The sequence below is a fragment of the Myotis myotis genome, unplaced genomic scaffold (assembly GCF_014108235.1).
Source record: "Myotis myotis isolate mMyoMyo1 unplaced genomic scaffold, mMyoMyo1.p scaffold_m19_p_3, whole genome shotgun sequence".
Taxonomy (NCBI): Eukaryota; Metazoa; Chordata; class Mammalia; order Chiroptera; family Vespertilionidae; genus Myotis; species Myotis myotis.
The window spans coordinates 161,328,214-161,352,343 of record NW_023416335.1 but is presented as its reverse complement, the minus strand read 5'-3'; the positions used below and the strand labels follow the sequence as shown (position 1 = coordinate 161,352,343).

General features: G+C 51.5%; 2 protein-coding genes across 3 annotated transcripts; both read left to right on the top strand.

Annotated features, from left to right (window-relative positions):
• The first annotated feature begins 6,700 nt into the window (after positions 1-6,700).
• IGFBP6 (insulin like growth factor binding protein 6) lies at positions 6,701-11,732 on the top strand. Its single transcript, XM_036301087.1, has 4 exons — positions 6,701-7,190; positions 10,416-10,555; positions 10,736-10,855; positions 11,419-11,732. The coding sequence occupies exons 1-4, from the start codon at positions 6,863-6,865 to the stop codon at positions 11,539-11,541; spliced, it is 711 nt and encodes a 236-aa protein (XP_036156980.1). The 5' UTR covers positions 6,701-6,862; the 3' UTR covers positions 11,542-11,732.
• A 78-nt stretch (positions 11,733-11,810) lies between these two features.
• Positions 11,811-23,149, top strand: SOAT2 (sterol O-acyltransferase 2). 2 transcript variants are annotated; one of them, XM_036301086.1, is made up of 16 exons: positions 11,811-13,110; position 13,297; positions 13,568-13,623; positions 14,115-14,251; positions 14,598-14,657; positions 14,997-15,104; positions 17,125-17,401; positions 17,876-17,945; positions 18,448-18,532; positions 18,996-19,041; positions 19,245-19,374; positions 20,449-20,546; positions 21,004-21,102; positions 21,692-21,827; positions 22,371-22,516; positions 22,709-23,149. In XM_036301086.1, exons 1-16 carry the CDS (start codon positions 12,964-12,966, stop codon positions 22,757-22,759), a joined length of 1,647 nt encoding a protein of 548 aa, XP_036156979.1. In that variant the 5' UTR covers positions 11,811-12,963; the 3' UTR covers positions 22,760-23,149. The 2 variants fall into 2 exon arrangements, with proteins under 2 accessions (XP_036156979.1, XP_036156978.1); XM_036301085.1 differs by lacking the exon at position 13,297 and having other exon boundaries at positions 11,811-13,078.
• The last annotated feature ends 981 nt before the right edge of the window (positions 23,150-24,130 follow it).

The window sequence follows — 24,130 nt, the reverse complement described above, 5'->3', positions numbered from 1 at the left end:
TCCCGGGCATATGCTGGGACTGTGGGCTCCATCCTTGGTGGGGGTCGTGCTGGAGTCAGTTGATTGATGCTTCACTGACACATCAATGTCCCTCTCTCTCTCTTGTCTCTGAAAATGAACTTTTAAAAATCTTTAAAGCAAATAAATAGAAAGACTAAATTTGTCATCACGAGCTCTCACTGTATTTCACTGTGAATTTGTGGCAACACTTTTTAAAAAAAAAGTCACCTTGCCAATTTCTACCAAAAAAAAAAAAAAAAGTTCTCTGGGATTTTAATTGGCCAATTTTCGGAGAACTGACATTTTAACAATATGCAGTTTTCAAATCCACAAACATGGTATGTCCCTCCATTTATTTGTCTTCTTTAATTGATCTCAGCCATGTTCTATAGTGTTCAGTGTGCAGATCCTTTGTCAGATTTATCCCCTAAGTATTCCTTATTTTTATACAATTGTAAATGTTCTTTTTAATTTTAATGTCCAATTGTTCATTGCTAATATACAGAAATATAAGTTATTGCATACATTAATTTTGCATATATTTGATTTTTTTAATCCTCACCTGAGAATATGTTTTCATTGATTTTAGAGAGAGAGGGAGGGGGAGAGAAATGTCGATGTGAGAGAAAAACATTGATCAGTTGCCTCCCATACATGCCCCAAGCAGGGACTGAACCTGCAACCTAGGTATGTGCCCTGACTGGGAATCAAACCCACAACATTTTGGTGCTAGGGGACGATGTTCCAACCAACTGAGCCACCCAGCCAGGGCTATATTTGATTTTGATGTATGAGATTTAGTTGCTATTTCCCTAAGCTTACTCTGGTTGTCTAGTATTAAATTCTAGATTCTCAGGACAAAATTTTAGGGAGGAAAAAGAAATATTTATTATAACCAATGTTTTATTACAGGCTATGGGAGGGCACAGCAGGCCTGCCCAGACCTCAAAGAGTCCCAGGTTGCCTTTGGAAAGAGCCCAGTCTTAAGCTTGTGGTATTCTCACAGCTCAAGAAGTTGAAGACGAGGTTTAGTCTTTGCATGACTTGCCAGAGATCTTTTATCTATCATTTTATTATTTTCTAACTTCTTTCCTTTTTCAGTCTGTGCTGATTATCATAATACACTTCTTGTGATTATTCCTACTCCACTCGCAATAGAAGAGAACCCTTCCTTTTATTTATCTTAAAACAACCTCTCTCTTGCTCTAGAAATTACATGTGGTTTGAGTATTTAGAGAATTTAGGGGGGAAAAGACTGTATTTAACTTAGTCAAACTCTTTTTTTTTTTTTTAACTTAGCCAAACTCTTCATGTTTTTCCACATCATGAAAGTTTTTGTGTTGAAGTGAAAAGAGCATTGAACTTGGAATCCAGTGGATCTCACCACCCAGCTGTGTGGGCTTTGGCAAGGTATTTAACCCAGGGGTGGGCAAACTTTTTGATTCGAGGGCCACAATGGGTTCTTAAACTGGACCGGAGGGCCGGAACAAAAGCATGGATGGAGTGTTTGTGTGAACTAATATAAATTCAAAGTAAACATCATTACATAAAAGGATACGGTCTTTTTTTTTTTTTAGTTTTATTCATTTCAAACGGGCCAGATCCGGCCCGCGGGCCGTAGTTTGCCCATGGCTGATTTAACCTCTCTGAATATGTCTTCTTATCTGGATGTCATAATGAAGCATTGTGAGAATTATGCAAAAAATAAACAAGCATTTATTGAACTTGAGTTGAAGCTGAATATTTCTGCCTCCTTTTCAGATTGAAGAGCCCTCATCTGTTTGTTTAGTTCTCAAAGGCTGGTATCCCACCTTGCTGAGCATTGCCTTTCTCTGGATCTTTTCTAGTCCAATGAGGCCTTCCAAAGCATAGACTTTCAGCTGTGGACACCACAGGTTTGAACCAGGGTAGGATCATTCATTCAACAAAAACTGAGTACCTGCCCTAACCTGTTTGGCTCAGTGGGTAGAGCCTCGGCCTGCGGACTGAAGGGTCCCACGTTCGATTCCGGTCAAGGGCATGTACCTTGGTTGCAGGCACATCCCCAGTAGGGAGTGTGCAGGAGGCAGCTGATCGATGTTTCTAACTCTCTATCCCTCTCCCTTCTTTTCTGTAAAATAATCAATAAAATATATTTAAAAAAAAAAAAAAACTGAGTACCTTGGTGTGTGCCAGGAACTGAGTTTGACACTTCATTCATTCATTCTCGAAAAAAAAATTATTGAGTGCCTACCATGTATGTTACATGGATTATCCCTAACACTCATAACAATTCTGCAAAGTACGTATTGCAACTTCCATTTTACATGGGGAAGAGGTGTTAAGAAGAGACAAATGATAAACAGCCATGTGTTTGTTAAAGACAGGTGCAGCTGCCTCTGCTTAGCCCAGTGGTTCTCAGCCTTGGCTGCACATTAGAATCACCTGGGAATCTTTTTAAAATCCTGATTTCTGGGCCTCATCCTCCGGAAATTCTGTTTCTTTGTTATGGGGTGGGGCCACAACATTAGTAACAAAGAAACAGAATTTCCAGAGGATGAGGCCCAGCAATCAGGATTTTAAAAAGATTCCCAGGTGATTCTAATGTGCAGCCAAGGTTGAGAACCACTGGCTTAGACCCTTCCCCTAGTTCCCTCCCTCACAAACTTCTACTCCTCTTAATAATCAACCAAAGCATCACCTCCTCTGGGAAGCCTTCTTTGATTCTTTCAGGCAAACTTAAGTTCTTCTACCTCTCTGTTCACTTGGCCTTTGACCCTTCTTATCCTTACACTAGAGGCCCAGTGCATGAAATTTGTGCACAGGTAGAGTCCCTAGGCCTGGCTGGCGATCAGGGCCGATTGGGGCCTTCCAGCTGCTGGCTGGGGCCTTCCAGCTGCTGGCTGGGGCCTTCCTTCATTCTGTGCCACTCCCTGGTGGTCAGTGCACGTCATAGCGAGCGATCGAACTCCTGGTCTCCCAGTTGAACTCCCGAGGGGACAATGCATATTAGGCTTTTATATGTATAGATAGTGTTGTTGATTTGCTTGTCTGTTTTCTCTAGAGCAGTGGTTCAGCAGTTAGAGAAGAAGGGAAAGATTAGGAATGTGATTGTGAGCAAAAGTTCAGATGTCTGAATTCAAAGAGCATATTTGGTTAAGGGGTAGGGGGTTCTTATCAAGTAATGATAGGGGTTATAGAACTGGAGGATTTAAAACCAAGGATTTGGACTTGATACTGGAGTTAATAGGAGTCATTGAAAGCTTCTGAGCAGATGAATTATATATATTCTACTTTCATTTCAGAAAGAATTGTCTAGGTATAGAATAATGTCTGAAAACTTGGCAGCCCAATAGGAAACTATTACACAGTACAGGTGAAGACAATGAGAACCCAAACCGTCAGATAGTTATAGAAATGAAACACTTTAAGAGCAGATGGGGGAAACATTAGGAAGGACTGACCAACAGGAATAGCTCATTTCATGGGAAAAGACTTATTCCTATATCCTCAGCTCAGGGAGTAGCCAAGGACTGATGGTGACCATCAGAAGCCAGGGAAAGGCAAGAAGGGTTCCACCTGGAGTCTCAGAAGGAGCGTGGCCCTGCCAGCACCTTGATTTTGGACGTCTGGTCTCCCAAACTGTGAAACAATACAATTTACGGTACTGTGTTACAGCAGCCCTCACACACAATCAGTGTGCATTCATGTATATTTATTTTATACCTTATTTGGTCCAATACTGTTTCTTTTATTGCACAAATTTTTTCAGCTTTGACCACTGGGCGCTCTTTCAGATGGGTTCTCATACCTCTCTGATATGCCTCCATCCTTTTGATTGCTTCCTTACTTTCTGATTCTACAAGACACTCCAGCTTCTCTTGTTTTTCCCTGCCTCCAGCCTAGAAGCAGCTGTTTCTGGAAGAGGTTCGTTTCCTTGTATTGGAGAATGGTATTTGGAAACCAAGATCTAGATTCTAGGAGCACTCACTGCTGTTGGGATGCCATTGCTTCTAGGCCCTCTTAGTGAACAGAGTTAGGTAGTATAAGTCTGTGTGCTAACCCATGGATATACACATAGCTGTACTTTACCTTCATATCTGTTACACAAAGGGTGTCCCTCCGGAGACGCCCTCCACCTTCCACTCTCTTCCACCGAATTCATTTCTTCTCCCAAACTCTGTTGTAAACGCCTGTTCTCCAGGAAGCCCTCTTTGATTTATCCTGGGGCCTATTGAACCCTGAACACACTCTGGGCCTTTCCGCAGCTCTGGCAGGAGCTTTTAGCAAACTCCTCTCACACAGAGGCCAGCAGATTCCCAGGGGTTTGCACCTTGGCTCACACTCCATCTTGAGTGTCCACTATGTGCTTCAGATCCCTGCTCTGGATGCTGAGGTGGAGGCCTTCCCAAAGGGAAGAGAAGCAAATTCATGAGTCCCAGTCTGCAAGAAAGAGCCTGGTCAGACCCCAGCTCTGACAGCATACAGCTCTGGACTTCCATGCCGGAGGGAAGGGGAGAGGGGAAGTGCAATGTTGAGGTGGGTGATTCTGGATTGTACAACCCAGTTTAGACTGAAGGGAGGACCCATGCTGGGCAGGTGGGAGCATTAAACAGGGGAAATCTCTATGGGTGGTGGTAATGGCAGAGATGTGGCAAGGGGTAAGGGGGAGTTTAAGAAGGGAGTATTGCCCTAACTGGTTTAGCTCAGTGGATAGAGCATCGGCCTGCAGACTGAAGCGTCCCAGGTTCGATTCCAGTCAGGGGCATGTACCTTGGCTGCGGGCACATCCCCAGTAGGGGGTGTGCAGGAGGCAGCTGATCAGATGTTTCTAACTCTCTATCTCTCTCCCTTCTTCTCTGTAAAACATCAATAAAATATATTTTTTAAAAAATAAGAAGATAGTGCAATGGATAGCTCATTGGAGGAGGAGGAGGAGGAGGAGGAGGAGGAGGAGGAGGAGGAGGAGGAGGAGGAGAAGGAGAAGAAGAAGAAGAAGAAGAAGAAGAAGAAGAAGAAGAAGAAGAAGAAGAAGAAGAAGAAGAAGAGAAGAAGAAGAAGAAGGAGGAGGAGGAGGAGGAGGAGGAGGAGGAGGAGGGGGAGGAGGAGGAGGAGGAGGAGGAGGAGGAGGAATGACTATTGAGGAGAGAGTGGTATATGTGAGAGGCTAGAATATTGGGCTTTTCTGCAATATAACTCACAAAGGAGGAGCCCAAACAATAAAAAATAAAAATAAACCACACACTGGGAGCCTGCAGGGAGCACAGCCATGTCCTCCCCATCCCAGCCTCCCACAGGCCTTTCTGTCTTACTCAGGAGCAGGCAGCTGGAGCCCACGAGAAAAGCCCTTGCTAGAGCCACGTGCAGGGCAAACTAGAGCGATACAGGTTTGGGGACAAGACAAAGCTCTGCACCCTGGGGGCAGAGCCTGGGGCAGGAGGTCACAGAGCCTCTGCAGAGTGGAGGAGAGCTGCCTCCTCCGCTCCCCCAAGCCCCACCTCCCTACCTGGCCAACTGCACCACTGTCTCAGGGCTGCTGGAAGACCCTACTCCCCAAATGCGGGTTCTAGGCACCCAGGGTAGGCCTGGGGGGCAGTGCCGAGAGTGAGGTTCTTTTATATTTTCCTAAAAGTTCAGGAAGCCCTGGCATTCTTGCTTGGAGGCCCAGAATTTAAATTTAGTCACTGCCCAGAGCCCTTGTTTTAGGAAAGAATGAGATGGCTGTTGCATAATCCAGAGCCAGGAGGGTGTGGGTTGCTGAAGGAAACCGTTCCTCTTCCTCCCTCTAGGAAGGAAGGCTGGGCTAGGAGTGCTGGGGATGGGCGGGGCCTGGGGGAGGGCAGCGGTGGGTGGGGAGACACCCTGGGCATAGCACTGCCTGAAGAGTCCACATAACCCACTGGTTGACGTTGGGTGGAGATGGAGTGGGGGGCAGGTTCTGGGAAAGTAGGGGAATAGAGGACGGGCTGCCTTGAATGAGGGGAGGGAGGGTGGTGGCGGTGGGGTGTCCACCCTTCTGGCCAGTGTTCCCAAGAGCACCCAGAGTGTGGGTTCCTATAACTTTTGCCCCCCCCCCCATAATTTCAAATGGCCAATCCCGCCCCCACCTCCCAGGTGTTCAGCCAGTTCTCACCCTGCACACTTGCCCCTCTGCAATCGTTCCAGACTCCCTGGGCCCCACCACATTATTAGGGTTTCTGACAGCTTGTTTAAGGAGTGCCTCCCCACCGCCCCCTTGCCCCCCAAACCCCTTTCTCGCCTGCCAGCCCAGCTGGCCCCCTGACACGTTTCCCCGCAGGTGCATTTCAGGGCGAGTTTCCCTTGCCCCTTCCCACTCTTGCCTGCCTCTTTGCCCTTCATCTGCTGTCTCCCAGATGTGGGTGCTTACACTTTCGCTTTCCATTCACCCCATCCCTCTGATGACCCCCAGGCCCATCCCTCCTCCCTCCGCTTTTAGACCACGGAGTCTCTGGTCCCCTGCTTCCCGAGCACCCACACGCTAACTGGATTTCAGGTTTTCCCTTCTTCCCAACTGCCGGCCTCTCCTCCTTTTACCCCTCCCCGTCCTCCAGGCCCTCGAGCCAACAGTCCCTCTTCCGAATTCTGGGCGAGATTCCCGGTTACAAAGCAAGAAAAATCAGAGTCATTTGGGGAGTAAACAGAAGTTGGGAAGGGGGCCGGGAAGAAGAGTGGGGAGGACCAGGTGGGGTGGGGGGAGCCTCTCCAGTCCCACCCAGTTTAGGGAATGCCTCTGCCTCCTCCCCGCTTACCCCCCTTCACCTGGCTCTTAAAGGGCTCGGCTATTTAAGGCCGAGGGGCGGCAGCAGGCAGCAGCTGCGCTACGACTGCTCTGGGAGGAGAGAACGGGGCAAAAACCCTGACCATGACCCCGCACAGGCTGCTGCCGCCACTGCTGCTAACGCTGCTGCTCGCTGCCCGCCCGGGAGGCGCCTTGGCACGGTGCCCAGGCTGCGGGCAGGGGGCGCAGGCGGGCTGTCCAGGGGGCTGCGCGGCAGAGGAGGGTGCGGGGCAGCCCGCAGAGGGATGTGCGGAGGCTGGGGGCTGCCTCAGGAGGGAGGGGCAGCAGTGCGGGGTCTACACCCCTAACTGCGCCCCAGGACTGCAGTGTCAGCCGCCGGAGGAAGACCAGGCTCCTCTGCGGGCGCTGCTGATGGGCAGGGGCCGCTGCCGCCCGGCGCGCGCGCCCACGGGTGAGTCAGCGCCCGCCCCGCCCATTGAGACCCGCTTCTCCGCAGCCAGGGTCCTGGGGAGGTGGGCGCGGGCAGCCCTGCCAGCCTCTGGGTCCTGCCCCTGACGCTTCTCCCCCCACCCCAACCCTGGGGGACACGTTAGAGGGGGAAGGGGGAAGTGCGGGAGGCAGCTGGAAGCCGGGGGGCCGGGGGGGGGGGGGGGGTCTGACCCTTCTATCACTTTCTCTTGAGGGGTTTATGGCCATAGTGGCCCATACCTTCAGTCCTAGACCCCCAAGTTGGAGAAGGGACCCAGATGTTCTCAGCTTCCACTTGGAAAAAGAGGGACTGGAACACCAGACTCCCAAATCCTGCACACCCTGAGAAATAGCCCCCCTCTCCTTTCACTATCGGGGTGTCCAAAGCACCTGAACAGGAGGCTAAGAACAGAAGGTGCCCTCTATCCAGAGTTGTTTCAGACCATCACGGGGTCAGAGAGTAGGTGCTGGGGTCCTGGCGGTGGGGACTCTAGGTGGGGAAAGAAGGAACCTATCAAAGCAGGGTTATGGCTTAAAGCTGCCACCCCACTCCAGAGTGGAGAATAGAAGGCTGAGTCAGGGGGCGGGCACAACAGAAGTGAGTCAGAGCCTGAAAGATGGGGGGGGGGGGGCAGCAGGGAAATGGGGAGGGCAGGAAATACAAACGTCCCCCACCCCAGGGGCACCCGAGTTCCTGGTTTCTTCCATGGGAAGGGCTGGAAAAGTAACGTGGAGCTGGTTTCAATCCCAGATGCATGCGTCCAGGCTGCTAGAGGTCCTCCTGAGACGGGTGGGTCAGGGGAGGCAGTAGGAGCAAAGTCGTGATAGGGTGTTAAAATGGAAGAAATGAGGGGCAAGGGCCGAGGAATGTGGAGGAAGGAGTATCAGATTTGGGACTGCAGATGAAGTGACGCCAGTTGTAAGTAGTAAGCAGATGAGGGCTCTATCTATGCTTAGGGGCTGGGCACTTAAGCAGAGCTTGCTTTGGACACGGAGAGATAGTCTTTTCAGGGGTCATAATCATTTTACAGCTGGGTGGATTCCAAGAAATTCATGCTCCCCTTCCTGCCTTTCCTTCATCCTGATGCCCTGACTTATTTCTTCATCTTGTTCCATCCTGAGCTCACCCCACCCAACCCCCCCCCCCCCCCCCCCCCCCCCCCCCCCCCCGCAAACACCAAATGTGAAACTTCCCCAGAGCCAGAAGCGACCTGCAGGTTGGAAGCCCCTCATTCCCGCACTTTTGTAACCTGCCCTCTGCCGGTCTAGGTTGACGAATCTCACGTGTTCCTGGGACCACTAGGGTTGAGCTGGGCTGAGCCACAGGGGACCAGAAGGGTGAGACCCCTGCTGTCCCAAAAGTAACCACATCGCAGGCTTGGAAGCGGTGGGCTGAGTCACAGCAGGGTCACAGCAGGGACACACATTCCACTTGGTTGCTGCTGACCTCTCCCATTGCTTTTCTGCCCCATCTCCCTGGTTTAGTCCACCCCCTGCTGGCCTCTGGTGGAACAGCCAGGTCTTTCACCCCAAACCCAAGGCCTCCCAATATACAGTAGTCCCCCTTATCCGCTGGAGAAGACGTTCCAATGAAACCGAGGTTAATACCAAACCCTAATCAACGCCTTCGGCTCTGCCAGAAATGTGGCAGCAGATCTACACCAGCAGATGCGGCCTCTCCAATAATTTTTTTTTTTTTCTTTCAGTCCAAACTTATTCCTGAATCTGTGTAACCATCTCTTACTTGCAGTAAATGTCTTGATGTCCCTCATTTCAGGGAATCCCTTGCTTAGGTCTTCGTATAGGCTCACTGTTATTTGTCACAACACATTGCCGTCAGTTGGAACACGTTTTCTGTTCATGTCTTTTACTGACAAATTTAATATCTTCTCCCTCTTAACTAAGCACTTAGTGTGGCCATAACTTTTCCAGTTTGAGGTGTGACAGCAAAACTAGCATGACTTTGTGTGTGTTTTTAATGTGTTTTCATTTTTTTTTTTTTTGAGAGAGAGAGAAAGGAAAGGAGAGGGAGAGAGATAGAAACACTGATGAGAGAGAAACATCCATTGGCTGCCTCCTGCACGCTCCCTACTGGAGATTGAGCTCACAAATCAGGTATGTGCCCTGACTAGGAATTAAACCGATGACTTCTTAGTGCGTGGGATGATACTCAACCAACTGAGCCACACTGGCCGGGCTAGCATGGATTTCTTATTCCTTCTGCACAATTTCATGGAAAGAAGATTTGTTTTATTGTAGATCTTAGCAACCTCAGTATACAATTTAAAAAAAAAAATTTTTATTGATTTCAGAGAGGAAGGGAGGAGGAGAAAGAGATAGAAACATCAATGATGAGAAAGAATCATTGATCAGCTGCCTCCTGCATGTCCTGTACTGGGGATTGAGCTAAAACCCAGGCATGCGCCCTGACCTGGAATCTAACCGTGACCTCCTAGTCATAGGTTGACACTTAACCACTGAGCACCCCCAGCTGGGCCACCATACGATTTTTATTCTTTCCTTATTAAGTGGAGAACTTTCATCTTTTCACTTAAAGGCAGCACTTTTTGGCTCCTTTGGCATATCTGAGCTGCCAGCATCACTACTCTTGCACTTTAGGGCCATTAATAAATAAAATAAGGGTTTTGAACACAAGGACTGAGATACCATGACTGTCGGTCTGATAACAGAAATGGCTAATTAGTGACTAATGAATGGGGAGCATATACAGCGTAGAGACACTGGACAATTGCCTGATTCACATCCCAGGCAGGAGGGAGCAAGAGGGCGAGAGATTTCATCACACTATTCATAATTTAAAACTTATGAATTGTTTATTTCTGGAATTTTTTATTTAATATGTTCAGACTATGGATGACTACAGGTAACTAAACCCCAGAAAGCGAAACCACAGATAAGGGGAAACTATTGTATTTGTTCATGATTTTTGCTTTCCAAAGTGTTCCTCCCTTCTAAGCCTTGTCAGGAAATGTGATAGTACCATTTGCCAGGGAAAGAAGCTGAGGCCAGGAGAAGGTAAGGGTGGAGCCAGATTCTAACCCCCCTTCACCTCTGCCGCTCCAAAAGCCCCTCTCTGTCTCCCACTTCCGTGAGTAGGGGGTGAGCAAGGCTCTTTCCCACGTGGCGCCGGCCTTTGACATCTGGCTGATTTCTGGCCTTTTCTTCCCCCATCTTCTTTTGGCCGTAGGGGGGAATCCTAGGGAGAGTAAACCCCAAGTGGGGACCACTCGCCAACAGGACACGAACCGCAGAGACCAGCAAAGGAACCTGGGGACCTCTACCACTCCGGCCAGGCCCAATCCTGGGGGTGTCCAAGACACTGAGATGGTGCGTGTGGGGCTGGCAGGGAGCAGGAGGGGGTGGGGACCCCTGAGGACGTCCATGTGGGACTGCTTCCTGGGGCTCAGAGAAGTCTCCAGGTTAACCCTGGGAGCCTGGCTGGTGGGGCCCAGGGACTGTGCCGTGGAGCTCAGCTGGTTCTAAGCTGCCTGCTCTCCCTTCTCCTAGGGCCCATGCCGCAAACATCTGGACTCAGTGCTACGGCAACTCCAGACCGAAATCTTCCGAGGGTCTCAAACTCTCTATGTGCCTAATTGTGACCATCGGGGCTTCTACCGGAAGCGGCAGGTGAGGCCACTCCTCTCTCCCCCTTGGTCCATCAGTACAAGGCTCCTACCAGGGCTGGGCGGGGGGCTTATATGTTGCATAAATAAGACACTGTCCCTGCCTTTAAGGATCTCCCAACTTCAGAGCCCACACAAACAGAATAACCAACCACACACTATAGCAGAGGGGTTAGACTGCCCAAGGAATGCCTAACTCAGAGGGACACAAGTGTGAAGCGCAGCAGGGTCACCTAGAGGGCTGTGAATGCACAGGTGGCTGAGCCCCACCAGCAGAGCCTGAGAATTTGCATCTCTAACTCCGTCCCAAGTGATGCTGATGCTGTTGGTTTGGGAGCCACACTTTGAGAACTGCTGTTCTGGCCTAGAACAGGCACAATTTTGTGGGTGGAGAAGAAGAGAAGCAAGGGAAGGGAACCCAGCAGGACTCATGGTCCTGAGAACTCTTAGCTGTTTCCGCACACTCAGGCTCAGGAGTCCACAGCCCATCCCCAACCCACAGGACCCCTCCCACCTCCCCTGTTGGAGCCTTGGCCTCACCTCCGATCTGTATGCCTCTCTCCCCAGTGCCGCTCCTCCCAGGGGCAGCGCCGAGGGCCCTGCTGGTGCGTGGACCGGATGGGCCAGCCCCTGCCAGCATCCGCGGACAGCAATGGCGGCTCCCCCTGCTCCGCAGGGAGCAGTGGCTAAGGCTGGATGGGGTCCTGCAGGGCCACTGGCAGGAGCCTGGGGCTGTCATCTTGGGTCATTTGTTGAGTAATGAGTAACTCAATCCCACACTCCACCTTCAGGCCCTGCCCCATTCTCCCCCTTATCCCTGAGACATCATACATGGAAAAGTTGGTGTTGGCTTGGGGTGTCAATAAAGCTGTTTTGGGGGGCTCTGGTCTATGTCTCTGTGTCCACCTCTCACATTTCTGGAGCCCCTGGCCCTTCTCCCCCCCCCTTTACAGCCCTCCAATAGCCCTTCGCCTCTCCTGTGGACTGACTACCTTTGGTCCTTCCCGCTGCTCTTGGAATGAAGGAGGCAGCCATTGGCAGAGGCTTCAAGCCCTGAAGCCTCACCCAGCTACCCACCAGGGAGTCGGGGGCGGAGACAGAGGTGGGGAGACACTGAGCTCGCAGCCTTGGTATGAGGTTGTGATCTTGTTTCTAAGTGATCTTTGGACACAGGGGAGAGGAAGAATTAATAGTTAATCCCCAGCAGGAACCTAACAAAGAGGAACTCTCAAAGTACCTACCCTTCTGCTGCATCCTACTAAAATAAAAGGGAGATGACATTATTATTTATTGAGCTCCCCTCATGGGCTGGGCCCTGGACCATGTGCTTTTACCTGGATTCCCTCTTTTTGTGCTTATAGTAATTTTGTGAGGAAGGGACTTTTGCCCCTGTTTTTCAGAGGAGGAAACTGTGGCTTAAAATATTTGGGTCACTAGCCTGAAATTACACAGCCAGGAAATGATGGAGGGAGGATTTATATCTAGTTCTTCCGCATGTGACAATGCCTGGCATTCCTTAGGTGCCAAATATGTATCTACTTTGCCTACCTGCTAACCCAAGCCAGTGTAGGGAAGAGCTGACATTCAGGGACACGGCACCTAGCACTTCCTAGAGGGGCCACAGCTCCACAATTGTCACAGGTGTCAACTCCATCAGAATATTAATCACCGGCATACAATGCTTTCAAGTTGACAAGCTCCTTTCACACACCTTATCTCATGGTCTAAGGGAGCTGAGTGTACTGATAACTGAAGAGGTTTCTGACTCCACCCCGACCTTCAGCCTGCTGGAAGGTGAGCCATGCTAGGTGATAAGCCTCAAAGAGGCAAAGTCCCCCTTCCCACCACATGCACAGTCACTACTCCTGCGGGAGGGAGCGCACACTTGCTCAGAGCTGGGCATCTGGCGGGTGGTTGGGCTGTTGCGGGGTTGCATCCAGTCCATCCCTGCGACAGCCCACAGAGCCTGGAGCTGAGAAGCTCTGCCCTCCAGATCAGATACCCTGTCATCTGGAGGCCCCCCTCCTGAGAGGACTTTCGTCTTTGGAGCTGTCGCTGAGCTGAGAGATGGGAGCTCAGCGGGTTGTCAGGCAGTGAAGGGAAGGAAGGAACATGGCAGAGGCCACCTGCTGCCCAGACAAGGCTGACATCATGGAGCCAAAGGCAGCGCGCTCTCGGAGGAGAGCTGGGTCGAGAAGAGAGCAGGAGGAAAGACCCTCCGGAGGAGGTGAGCCACCCTCTGGGAGTGAGAAAGCTCAGGTGGGGCTGGAAGTGGGGATACCCTGTTGAGAGGGGGCTCCTCCTCTCTACCTGGAACCCCTCCAGCTGTCCTGGGAAGGCAGACTCCGGCCTCTGCCCCTAACCACCCAGCTGGAAGACGGAAACAGAAAAGGGGCATTCAGAGCTGTGGCATTGCCTCATCTTTCTGACTCTCCAACCTCAGAGGGTAAACAGAGAGACTTCCTGTTCCCTGAGAAGCCTGTTTCCAGTAAAGTCATCAGGCTCCCTGCTTACCAATGGCCTCCTCACCCCCTGACAAAATAACTTCCTCTTCTGACTGCCGCACCCATGATGCTAGATATCTTCTGGTTGCGGGGCTGGGCGGCTGCTGAGCACACAGAAAGCACTTCCTGGCAGAGGATGCCTCTGGGCTCACCCCAGGCAGCAGAACCCTAACCCCTCCCCTTTGGGTGTGCCCTTTGACCCCTCCTTTTAGGAAATCCTGAGGCGCTTGGAGGCCCTGACTTGGTGCAATGGACTCAACATATGGAGGTGAGGGACTTCAGAGGTCAGAGGTCAAGATGAGCAGGTCTTAAAGTGGAGGGCAGTAGGGGAGAGGACCAGTTTGGTGATAAAGACAATTTGATCTTGGGTTCAAACCCCTCAGATCAGGTAAGAGCTAAGGGTTAAGGTGAAGGGGTTTGAAACACAGGTCATCAGGGCAGGAGCTAAAAGTCAGCCAGTGAACAGTCTTCTGTTATTGGGGCTAGAGGTCAGGAGAGGGAAGGCTGGGGTCAGGGAGAAGAGAGTCAAGTCAGAGATGACAAGGCAGTTGGAACTGGAAATGTCACTACTGCTATTTCTCCTTGATCATCACTGCGGCCCTGGGAAGCCCAAGGGAGAGAAATTATTGGGGAACTTGTGGGCAGGAACCGTGTCTTCTCTCCTTAGCACTTGTGAGCATAGAGAGCTCAGTAAATGTTGAGTGAATGAGAGGATGGCAAACCGGTTGGAGGGACAGTGGGCCCTGCTTTGTCCCGTAGGCTGTGAAGGCGCAGCTGCTGGAGCAAGCACAGAGACAGCTGCTGGAGCTGCTGGATCGCGCCATGTCAGAGGCCGTACAATCCTACCCACCACAAGGCAGACCTCTGCCCACTATTCCTCCAGATTCCCCGAACAAGTAAGAGTCTGAGGAGCCAGGGGCTGATGAATGGCTGGAGCAGGCTCCACCATTGTAAGATTGTAAGCCATAAACATCACCTCATGCGCCCTTTGCCAGCGCTGGCGTGACCCTCACTTCAACCTTCCTTCTTCTCCTTTTATTGCCTCTGCCTTCCTGGCTCTGACCTCCACCTGCAGCCATGCTCTGCCCTGGCCCTGACCTTCTGCCTGATCCTGCCCTCTGGCCCTAGCCTTGACCTTCTGCTACTATTACTCTTGGCTCCCAAGTATTGATCTTCTGCAAGGCCCTCTGCCCACTGCCTTCTTCCTTTGGGTCCTGACCCAAAACAACTCTCTCAATTCAGAACCCAGGAGCCATCCCTGAAGAAACGGAAAGTTTTTATCAACCGCAAGTCCCTGCTTGAGTAAGTTAAGGGAGAGGAAAGGGTGGGAGGAAAAGGAAGTGCTTTGGTTAGGGGTCCACCTCAGTTCTCATCCCCAGGCTCTAGATGGTTTGGGAGAGGACCTGGAAAGGGTTTTAAGGTTCAGTTCCCCCACTTGCCCTGTGTGGAAGTGTGGAAGAAAGGCCACCAGGATACGTGGTGTCTGGGCAAGAAAGGGCTTTGGGCAGATGTCCCAGTCACACCCCAGCCCTCAGACTTTCCAATCAGTAGGCTCCATCCTCACATGTGTACGGCGCCTGAGCCAGTCCACATGACCTTGAGGACCCTTCCGCACTGACATCCAGGGCCCTCTCCCTCCAGTGAACTGATGGAGGTGCAGCACTTCCGGACCATCTACCACATGTTCATCGCCGGCCTGTGTGTCTTCATTATCAGCACCCTGGCCATCGACTTCATTGACGAGGGCAGGTAGGCCCCTCTCCTGCCTGGGACAGGCACGTAGATCAGATCAGACCCCGTGGGTCCCCGAGGATCCACCAACTATTGGCCAGAGAGGGCACAGGTTCCCCTTTGATTATTGCATACACATCGTTGTTGCTTCCAACAATATTCCCACCTAAAACACACTCTTAGCTTCTTCCTTTCACAGCCTTGGATGGCCCCCAGTCTGTCCTCCCAGGATCAGCCATTCTGGGGACAGCCACTCATATACTTCTCAATAGGAGCCTTGTCTGGAGGCAGATATACATATGTGTGTGCACACATACATACTTCCCCTCCCCTCTCCTTTCCAAGTCAGTGCTGTTCAGTTCAAGTAACCTCCTGTGAGCATCTTCCAAGGACCGGCCCTGGGGGCAGACCCCATCCCTGTCTATGAGGCACTCCCAATCTTGTGGGGAAGGCAGACAGCCACACAAGTGCCTTGGTGGGTTGTTTCCCCCAGAGACCACCCGGACACACACTCTGGGGAATGAGCTTCAGAAGACTGTACACCCCTGGGGTCTGTATTTGCAGGCTCTCCCCGCCTCTCCCCACTAAGTAGGGCTTAGGAAGCAGTAAAAGGAAGAGGACCAAGGATCTGCAAGTTCAGCAGCAGCACTTCCTTTTGGTAAATTGTTGCTAATTATGAATATTTTAAGGATCAAATCTCAGTAAAAAATTCAAATACTTGTAAAGTTACAGTCCTTCTTGACAACCCCCCTCAATCCCAGACTGCTTCCCAGAAGTAACATTTTCAACAGTTTTGAGAGTTTCCCTCCAGAGTGGTTTCCACCCATCCTATATAATAAAAGGCCAGCCACCATAAGCGTAATGACCGGGACAACCAGAGACCAGAACCACCACAGCCCCTCGCGGGGCTCCCCAACGCCAAACAAGCGGTTAGGGGTGATCAGGCAGGCAGGCAGGCAGGCAGAGTGGTTAGGGGTGATCAGGTAGGCAGGCAAGTGGTTAGGGGTGATCAGGTAGGCAGGCAAGCGGTTAGGGGCTATCAGGTAGGCAGATGGCCCCTCACAGGGCTGGTCCCGCCCCCCAGCAAAGAAAGAGGGAGGCCCAGGCCACCGGTGGTGGTGGCAGCAACTCTGTGGCAGGTGTGCAGCCGGCCAGTGATTGCCCTGCAGAAGGAGGCCCAGGCCAGCCAAGCCATCGCACCCCACGCCTGTCGCCTGCAGAGGGAGGCTGCTGGTGGCGGGGGGGGGGGGGGGGGGGGGAGGCAGTGCTGCACAGATGGCAAGCAGTGGCAGCAGCAGGGGTGGGGCCAGCTGCCTGCAGCCTGGGGAAGGAAAGCCCCAATAAGCCCTGATCTCAGGCCAGGCCTAGGGACCCTACCTGAGGGGTCCTGGATTGTGAGAGGGTGCAGGCCGGGCTGAGGGACACCCCCCACACCCAGTGTACGAATTTTCATGTACCGGGCTTCTAGTATGTGTATGTACTTCGTAAGGGTTTACATAAATAAGACACTATATCTATTGTTTTGCTTTCACTCCTTAGCAACCTGGTTTAGAGCTCTTTCCATGTCAATCCATTGTTTTTAATGACTACAGAGTCTGAAGATGCCTGGCTTTGTTCATTTAGTCCTTTCCTAACGGACACGTAGGTTGTTTCAGTTTTTCATCGTTAAAACTGTATACTCAATCTAAGCAAACAAAACACTCAACAACCTGCACTGCAAAGAACGAAGCAAAGTTAAACACTAAATACCTCCTGTCCTAGTTAGCGTGCAAAACACGAGCTCTTCTGCAACACCGTAATACCCACAGCGGCTCTAACAGCAGTTTGGAAGCAAACTCATTTCCCAACTGTCTCCTCAGGCAACGCCCTGCACTAGAAGTCCTGGGCAGCAAGGTGCCACCTTGAACACTTTCAGAGATGAGGAGCTCACAAGCTTTGCAAGATACCTCAGTTTATCTTCCAAGAGCTCTGGCTGCAGAGGGAGGGGAAAGAATGGGCTACACAGTTGTCTAATTTGTCTCTCCTTCCCCACCCCAAGGCTGATGTTGGAGTTCGACTTATTGATCTTCAGCTTCGGACAGCTGCCCTTGGCTCTGATGACATGGGCCCCCATGTTCCTGTCCACTCTGCTGGCGCCCTACCAGGCCCTCCGGCTGTGGGCCAGGCCCCAGGCTAGCGGCGCCTGGACGCTGGGGGCGGGCCTGGGCTGCGTGCTGCTGGCCGCTCACACCGCAGTGCTGGGCATACTCCCGGTCCACGTGGCTGTGAAGCATCAGCTCCCGCCAGCCTCCAGCTGCGTCCTGGTCTTTGAGCAGGTGTTGAGGCGGGGAGGGAGGGGAGGCGGGGAGCCCCAAAGGGCGGTGGAGGCCGGGTGGTGAGGGAAGGCACTGCTCCTTACATGGGGTGGAGCTAGTTACTAGGGGCGGAGTTTGTCGCGAGGGATTTGAGTGGCCCAGCAGGCTCCAAAGAAATGGACCGGACTAAGCAAACACAGTCCAACTCCTCATGGAGTCACTGGGGTTGGTCAACGAAAGCTCTGTCCTTGCCTTTTCCGTGCCCCCTTCCTTACCCTCGAGTCATCCCAGCAATAAGGAAATCCGACAAAAGGATAAAGTATGTGCTCCGAACACACAGATTTTACGAAGTGCCTCTCTCTCTCTCTCTCTCTCTCTCTCTCTCTCTCTCTCTCTCTCTCTCTCTCTCTCTCTCTCTCCCCCCCCGCCCCCCACAGAGATTGTGATATGCTTAAAGCCACGCACCAATGTAACCTCCCTTCCACTCCACCTCAGGTCAGACTCCTGATGAAGAGCTACTCCTTCCTAAGAGAGGCTGTGCCTGGTATCCTTCGTGCCAGAGGAGGTGAGCTCTGTCCTCTTGGCTGATTGGATAAAGCCAGCAGCGGCAGGACCCTCATAGAAGCTCTGACTTCCTAAGCCCAGCTTGCCCACTGGGCACAGCTCTGACCTCCAGCTGGGCTCTGTGGGCCTGAGCCATTCGGCATTCTCAGGTCCCACTCTGAGAGATGGCACCTCGGTTGCCCAGAACTCCTGGTGCTTTCCCATTTCCAGGCCCAGCCTGAGAGAGAGGGCGAATGGATAGTGGAACTTCTTGGTGCCAAATAAAGCTTCAGCCAGAGCAGGTCCTGCGCCAGAAAATAGGGTGCCTGGAATGGAAGTAAAAGAGGGGTTCAGCTCCTGCCCAGCTTCACCTCCCCCACCCCATCCTAGACCCAATTCCAGCCCCTCACCCAGCCCCTGCACCTCTGTCCTAGCCAGCTCTCCATACCCTAGTCCCACCCTCCCACACCTCTGCCCTCTCTCCCTTTCCCCTTCACTGACGGACCCTTCTCACTCCTCCCCAGGTGAGGGGGTCCGGGCCCCCAGCTTCTCCAGCTACCTCTACTTCCTCTTCTGCCCCACACTTATCTACAGGGAGACTTACCCCAGGTAAGACCCTGCACCCTTTCCCAAATGCCTAGGCCCATCAGGGACCTTGCCCTCCTCCTCCCCTCTCCCTGAAGTCCCTGACCTCCCCTGGATACTTCCTCAGGAAGCAGCCCCATCACAGAGATGAGAAAGAAGTGGCAGGTAGACTACCCCTTCTCCTCGCCCAGCCCATGGTGACACGAGGGTTATCAACTGTCCTGGTTTGCCCAGGATTGTCCCTGTTTTAGCACTGAAAATCCTAGGTCCTGGGAAGTCCCTCGATCCACAGCAAACCCCAGATGGTTGGTCATCTTGATTGACACGCAGGCTAAAAGTCCATTTGCCACCTCTGCTATGGAAGGTGCAAGCTGTTCTAGTCCCCCACCTCCCTGAGCAATTGAGGGGCTGAGGAGAGAGGGCCCCAGAACCTGGGTCCCGGTCTGACCAGGGAACAAGAAACATATAATCCCCATTGCTTCTGCAGGACACCCAACATCAGGTGGAATTATGTGGCCAAGAACTTTGCCCAGGTCAGAAGATGGGGTAGAAGGGTGGACCACCTGTAACTCATGGGAGCTGAGGGGATATTTCTGGGGCGGGGGGTGGAGAAAGCCTGGGGAGGAGGTCAGAGGGAAGAGAAGGAAGATGCTGGGCCAGAGTCCAATTCTAGGGTGAGGGGGCAGCTACCAGTGCCCCGCCCCTCAAATGTAGGTACCTACCACTCCCTCTTCAGGCCCTGGGCTGCCTCCTCTATGCCTGTTTCATCATGGGCCGCCTCTGTGTTCCTGTCTTTGCTAACATGAGCCGGGAGCCCTTCAGCACCCGCGCCCTGGTGCTCTCCGTCATGCACGCCACCTTGCCAGGTATGCCCACTAAAGCAGGACTGCAGAAGGCTGTGTCCTGGGAAAGCTTAGCCGGGAATTCCTCACTCCCCTTGCTCTTTACCTTCTGCCAGTTTCAACACCTCCTTCTGAATCTCCCTTCACTTCTGTCCCCTCCTATCACTATTCATTGTCAGGGTCTCAGTTCAGATGAGCATCTACTCCCCCTTTCCACATCAGCCTCCCAACCTGTGCCCCTCCCACCTGAATCTTTCCTCTCCCATCTGTCCCTGAGGACACTGCTGCCCAGATGAACTTCCGTCCTACAGAGTAGTCATTTCTGATCCTGCTTCAAAAGCTCCAGTGACACCTCATTGTTGGCTTCTGCAGATAAGAGTTGAACCTTGGCCCGGCATTCAAGGCCCTTCCTGTGCATCGTATTCCACCATAACCCCAGCCATTTACTTTCATGACTCCAAGCCTTTGCTTCTACTAGTTCCTCAGCTTGGCATGCCCTTTCACTACTTTCCAGTTCTGAAATCCAGTTCCTTCTTGAAGGCCCATGTGAGAGGCCCTCTGGAGGAAGCCTTCCCTTTTTTAAGCATCAATTACCATGACTTTCCCTGTGCTTTGCACTCCCAAGCACATCAATGGCCACCATGCTTAACTCCCGATACATTTGACCTCGATGTGTGGTTGAACATGTCTCTCTGTCTCTGTCTCTCTTCTTCTTCTCCTCCTCCTCCTCCACCTCCTTCTTCTTCTTTTTCTTCTTCTTCTTCTTCTTCTTCTTCTTCTTCTTCTTCTTCTTCTTCTTCTTCTTCTTCTCCTTCTTCTTCTTCTTCTTCTTCTTCTCTCTCTCTCTCTCTCGTCTCCCTCCCCCCCATCACTCTCAATGGCCAGGGGTTTTAAGAATTATCTCATATCCCCAATCTCTGATATCAATCTCTGATATGGATGAACAAATGGATGAATTAATAAATGCATGAATTAGTAAATGACTAATAAATGATGGGTAGGATTGAAGCCCTAGTTGCTATGCAAGGGCTCCTCAGAGCTTCCTGGGGGTTCCACGTGGGCCAGTCTAACCTGCAGCCCCTTGTCCCCACTCACCAGGCATCTTCATGCTGCTGCTCATCTTCTTTGCCTTCCTCCACTGCTGGCTCAACGCCTTTGCAGAGATGCTACGATTTGGAGACAGGATGTTCTACCGGGTATAGCCTGGACCTGGACCCCTTGGGAGCTAGAGGCAGGGAGAGATAGGGAGAGATCTGGGGAGGATGGTGGCAATGTTGGGTGTCACCTCGCCCGCAATCTCCCACAATGAGAAATGTGCCCTCTGGGTGTGGTTAAATACCAACCTTCCACCTCCCAACTAGCCAGGGCTAACTGCTTTTGTGTGGATGGAGGGGAGTTCCAGAAACAGGGAGAGTACCAGGGAAGGCAGGGCCCCAGGTCCTGAAGAGGGAGCTGGGAGAGTGCTGCTGTCTCTGTTTTGCCTGGGGTCAGCTCTTGTGGAAGGACATTGGGATAGGGGACAGGGGAGGAGTGAGAAGCTGAGAAGCTAGGGCCTGGGAAGAAACAGGACCCTGATGCTTACCTCCTTCTCTCACTCTGACCCCTCCCCTTCCCCTTCCCCTTCCCCTTCCCCTTCCCCTTCCCCTTCCTCAGGACTGGTGGAACTCCACGTCCTTCTCCAACTACTACCGCACTTGGAATGTGGTGGTCCACGACTGGCTGTACAGCTATGTGTATCAAGATGGGCTGTGGGTACGGACTCTGCAGACCCTTCAGCCCCCACACTTAATGGAGCCTCTCTGGACCATCCTCTCTTTTCCTCCCGCTGCACCATCCAACCTAAGGGTCCCTTGACTTCCACCTGCCCCATTATACCCAATCCAATGGACAGAAATTTCATATTGAGATCCAACTTCCTTCCTCCCTCCCTTCCTTCCTTCCTTCCTTCCTTCCTTCCTTCCTTCCTTCCTTCCTTCCTTCCTTCCTTCCTTCTCCTTAATTCCACCCCCTCCACAGAGCCTTTCTGCCCTCCTAAGGAACATGCATATATCAATTTTCAGTTACCAAGAGTTGTTACATACATTTAATCTGCACAACAACCCTGAGAAGTATTATTATATCATCCCCTTTTAAAAATCGCATCTAAGGCCCAAATGGGTTAATAAAATACCCTTAAATAAGACATGTCAGCCCCTCTGACCCCAAATCCCATATTCTTTCCATTGCACCACATACCCTCCTGGCTTTCTTAAACAGGGGGAGAGGTGGGAGGGGGGAGGGTGCTTTTTGTGGTGGGATCCTAAGGAGAATCACTCCACATTCCTCCCCCTATCCCTGACAGCTCCTTGGTGGCCAGGCCCGACGGGCAGCCATGCTGGGCGTGTTCCTGGTCTCTTCAGTCGTCCATGAGTATATCTTCTGCTTTGTCTTGGGCTTCTTCTACCCTGTCATGATGATACTCTTCCTTGTCATTGGAGGTGAGCTTGCTTCTGTGTGCCACTGGAGGGGAATTCATCCAGAGGGAGGAGGCTTGTGCTCCGGACCCTGGAGAGTCCAGACTGATGGGGAAGGCCACACACCCAAGACAGAAGGGGATATGCACACCTCATGGGAGAGGGCATGAGAGTTGTGTGTGAGAGTTGGCGTGAGGAGAGACTTGGGAGCAGGGATGAAGGCAGCATCTGATGGCAACAAGGGGGTATCCTGGGGAATGTGGAAGAAGATTTCTGACTGGAGAGGGGCATCTGAGCAGGACACACAGAGAGGGAGACAAAGGAGAGAAAACTGGTGGAGGTTAGGAGGTTCAGTATGAGAGCCAGGACACTGAAGGGTAAACTGAGGAATCCTGGTTTTACACGAGCCACTTGAGACCTCCATGGGTTTCTGGAGCTGAGTTCAAGATCTTTCCCAATGGAATCTTCCCGTTCCATCTCTCCCCAGTGCCCTGGGATGGGAGAGCAGCCAGGGACACAAGGCACAGGTATCTGGAGCTGGCGTGACAATCTTTTCTCCTGCCTCAGGACCGATGAACTTCATGATGCATGACCGGCACACGGGCCCAGCATGGAACGTGCTAATGTGGACCATGCTCTTTCTGGGCCAGGGCATCCAGGTCAGCCTGTACTGCCAGGAGTGGTATGCACGGCGGCACTGCCCCCTGGCCCAGGTAAGGAACCATGATACCTAGCTCCCCGTTCAGGTGTACATGCCTCTCCTTCCCAATAGCTAACCCCCTATTTTTGCCCAATTCAACAGGTATGATCAGGGGTCAAGGCCTGATTTGGGGGTGATGGGCTCCCATGTCTTGGGTGCACTGGGAGGAGGGACCTCATTGACAACTCACCTTTCTCTGGCACAGACAACTTTCTGGGGGCTGGTGACACCTCGATCCTGGTCCTGCCATATCTAGAGGCACCCTCACTGTCCTGATGACACCAGCAAGTTCTTCTCTGCCTGCACAGCCTGGGACCAGGGCTCATCTCTCTGCACTCCAAGACCTAGCTCCGAGGCAAGGGGGCCTTGCAGGCATGACCCCACCAGGGAATTCTGGAGACTCAGATCTGTGGGCCTGTAAACAGCTGAACATAGACCCAGGATGGTGGTGGCTCTTGAGCCCCCATCCCCATAGACTGGGCACAGGGCCCCCCTCCCCCATCCCATGGCTGTCCAGATTTGAGGAGACTCACATATTTGGTGAATGTGGGGTGACGTACAGAGACCTGGGACCACCGAGGTCTGAGAAGGGTTTGATTCTGGTTTTGTACTTCCAATACAATAATAAACTCTACGTTTCTTTTTATTCATTCGTTTATTCATTCATTCATCATTTGCTGAAGGCCCACTTCTGATAGGCATTATTGAAGAAATGTGTCTGCAGAGACAGGACTTTGTGGCAGGAGGGGCTGAGGGTCTTGGGTGACAGCCTGCCTTACCTTCTCTGTGCCACTCCCCTCTCCCCAAAACCTGGCCTCACGGCCTCTTCCACCTTGACTCCTTCTTCAGCTCTCGTTTCCACACCCCTTTAACCCTCCGCTCCTGGCAACCTCCATCACGTTTTGAGAGGGCACATAGCAGGTCTCCTTTCATTCAGCAAGAACCTCCTAGACAGACCTTAGGCAAAATGTTCAACATCATGAGTCTCAGTTTCCACAGCTATAAAACAGGCATTAAAATTAGGAGTGTCCTGACTGTATGGGACAGTAGGTCAAAACATTTGTATTCAAAACCATTCCAGAAACTAGACTGTGATCACCCTAAAAAGGAGGTCATTTGTGTCTGCCCTACACAGATTCCTTGCCTAACCTGGTGGTGGGAGATAGCTGGATTAGAAAAGGGGAATGTTAGTTCCAGGGGGACTAAGAACCAAATAAACCAGGATCTCTAAGAGAGAGGGGGGCACTTTTAAAAATATTTTAACAGTGTCTAGAGAATATATTTTTATGTCAATAATACAGATCTATTTTATCATTTTGAATTACTGCATGATTGCATTGCATGTGTATCTTATAATTGATCTAATTACATACATTTCAATTGTTTATAATATTTGCTCTTCAAAACAATTCTATGATGAACTTTCATATATATATATATATATATATATGTACAGTGCATTTTCCTAGGAGAATGTTCTAGAAGCAGAATTACTGGAACACTGGATGGGCTTATTAAAATTTTATACACATTGCCCAACTTCCTTTAGAAAGCTTACGTTGCCTGCCCATCTCCCACCCCCTTCCCGATATGGGGTTTTGTCAATTCATTTATTTTTACCAATCTA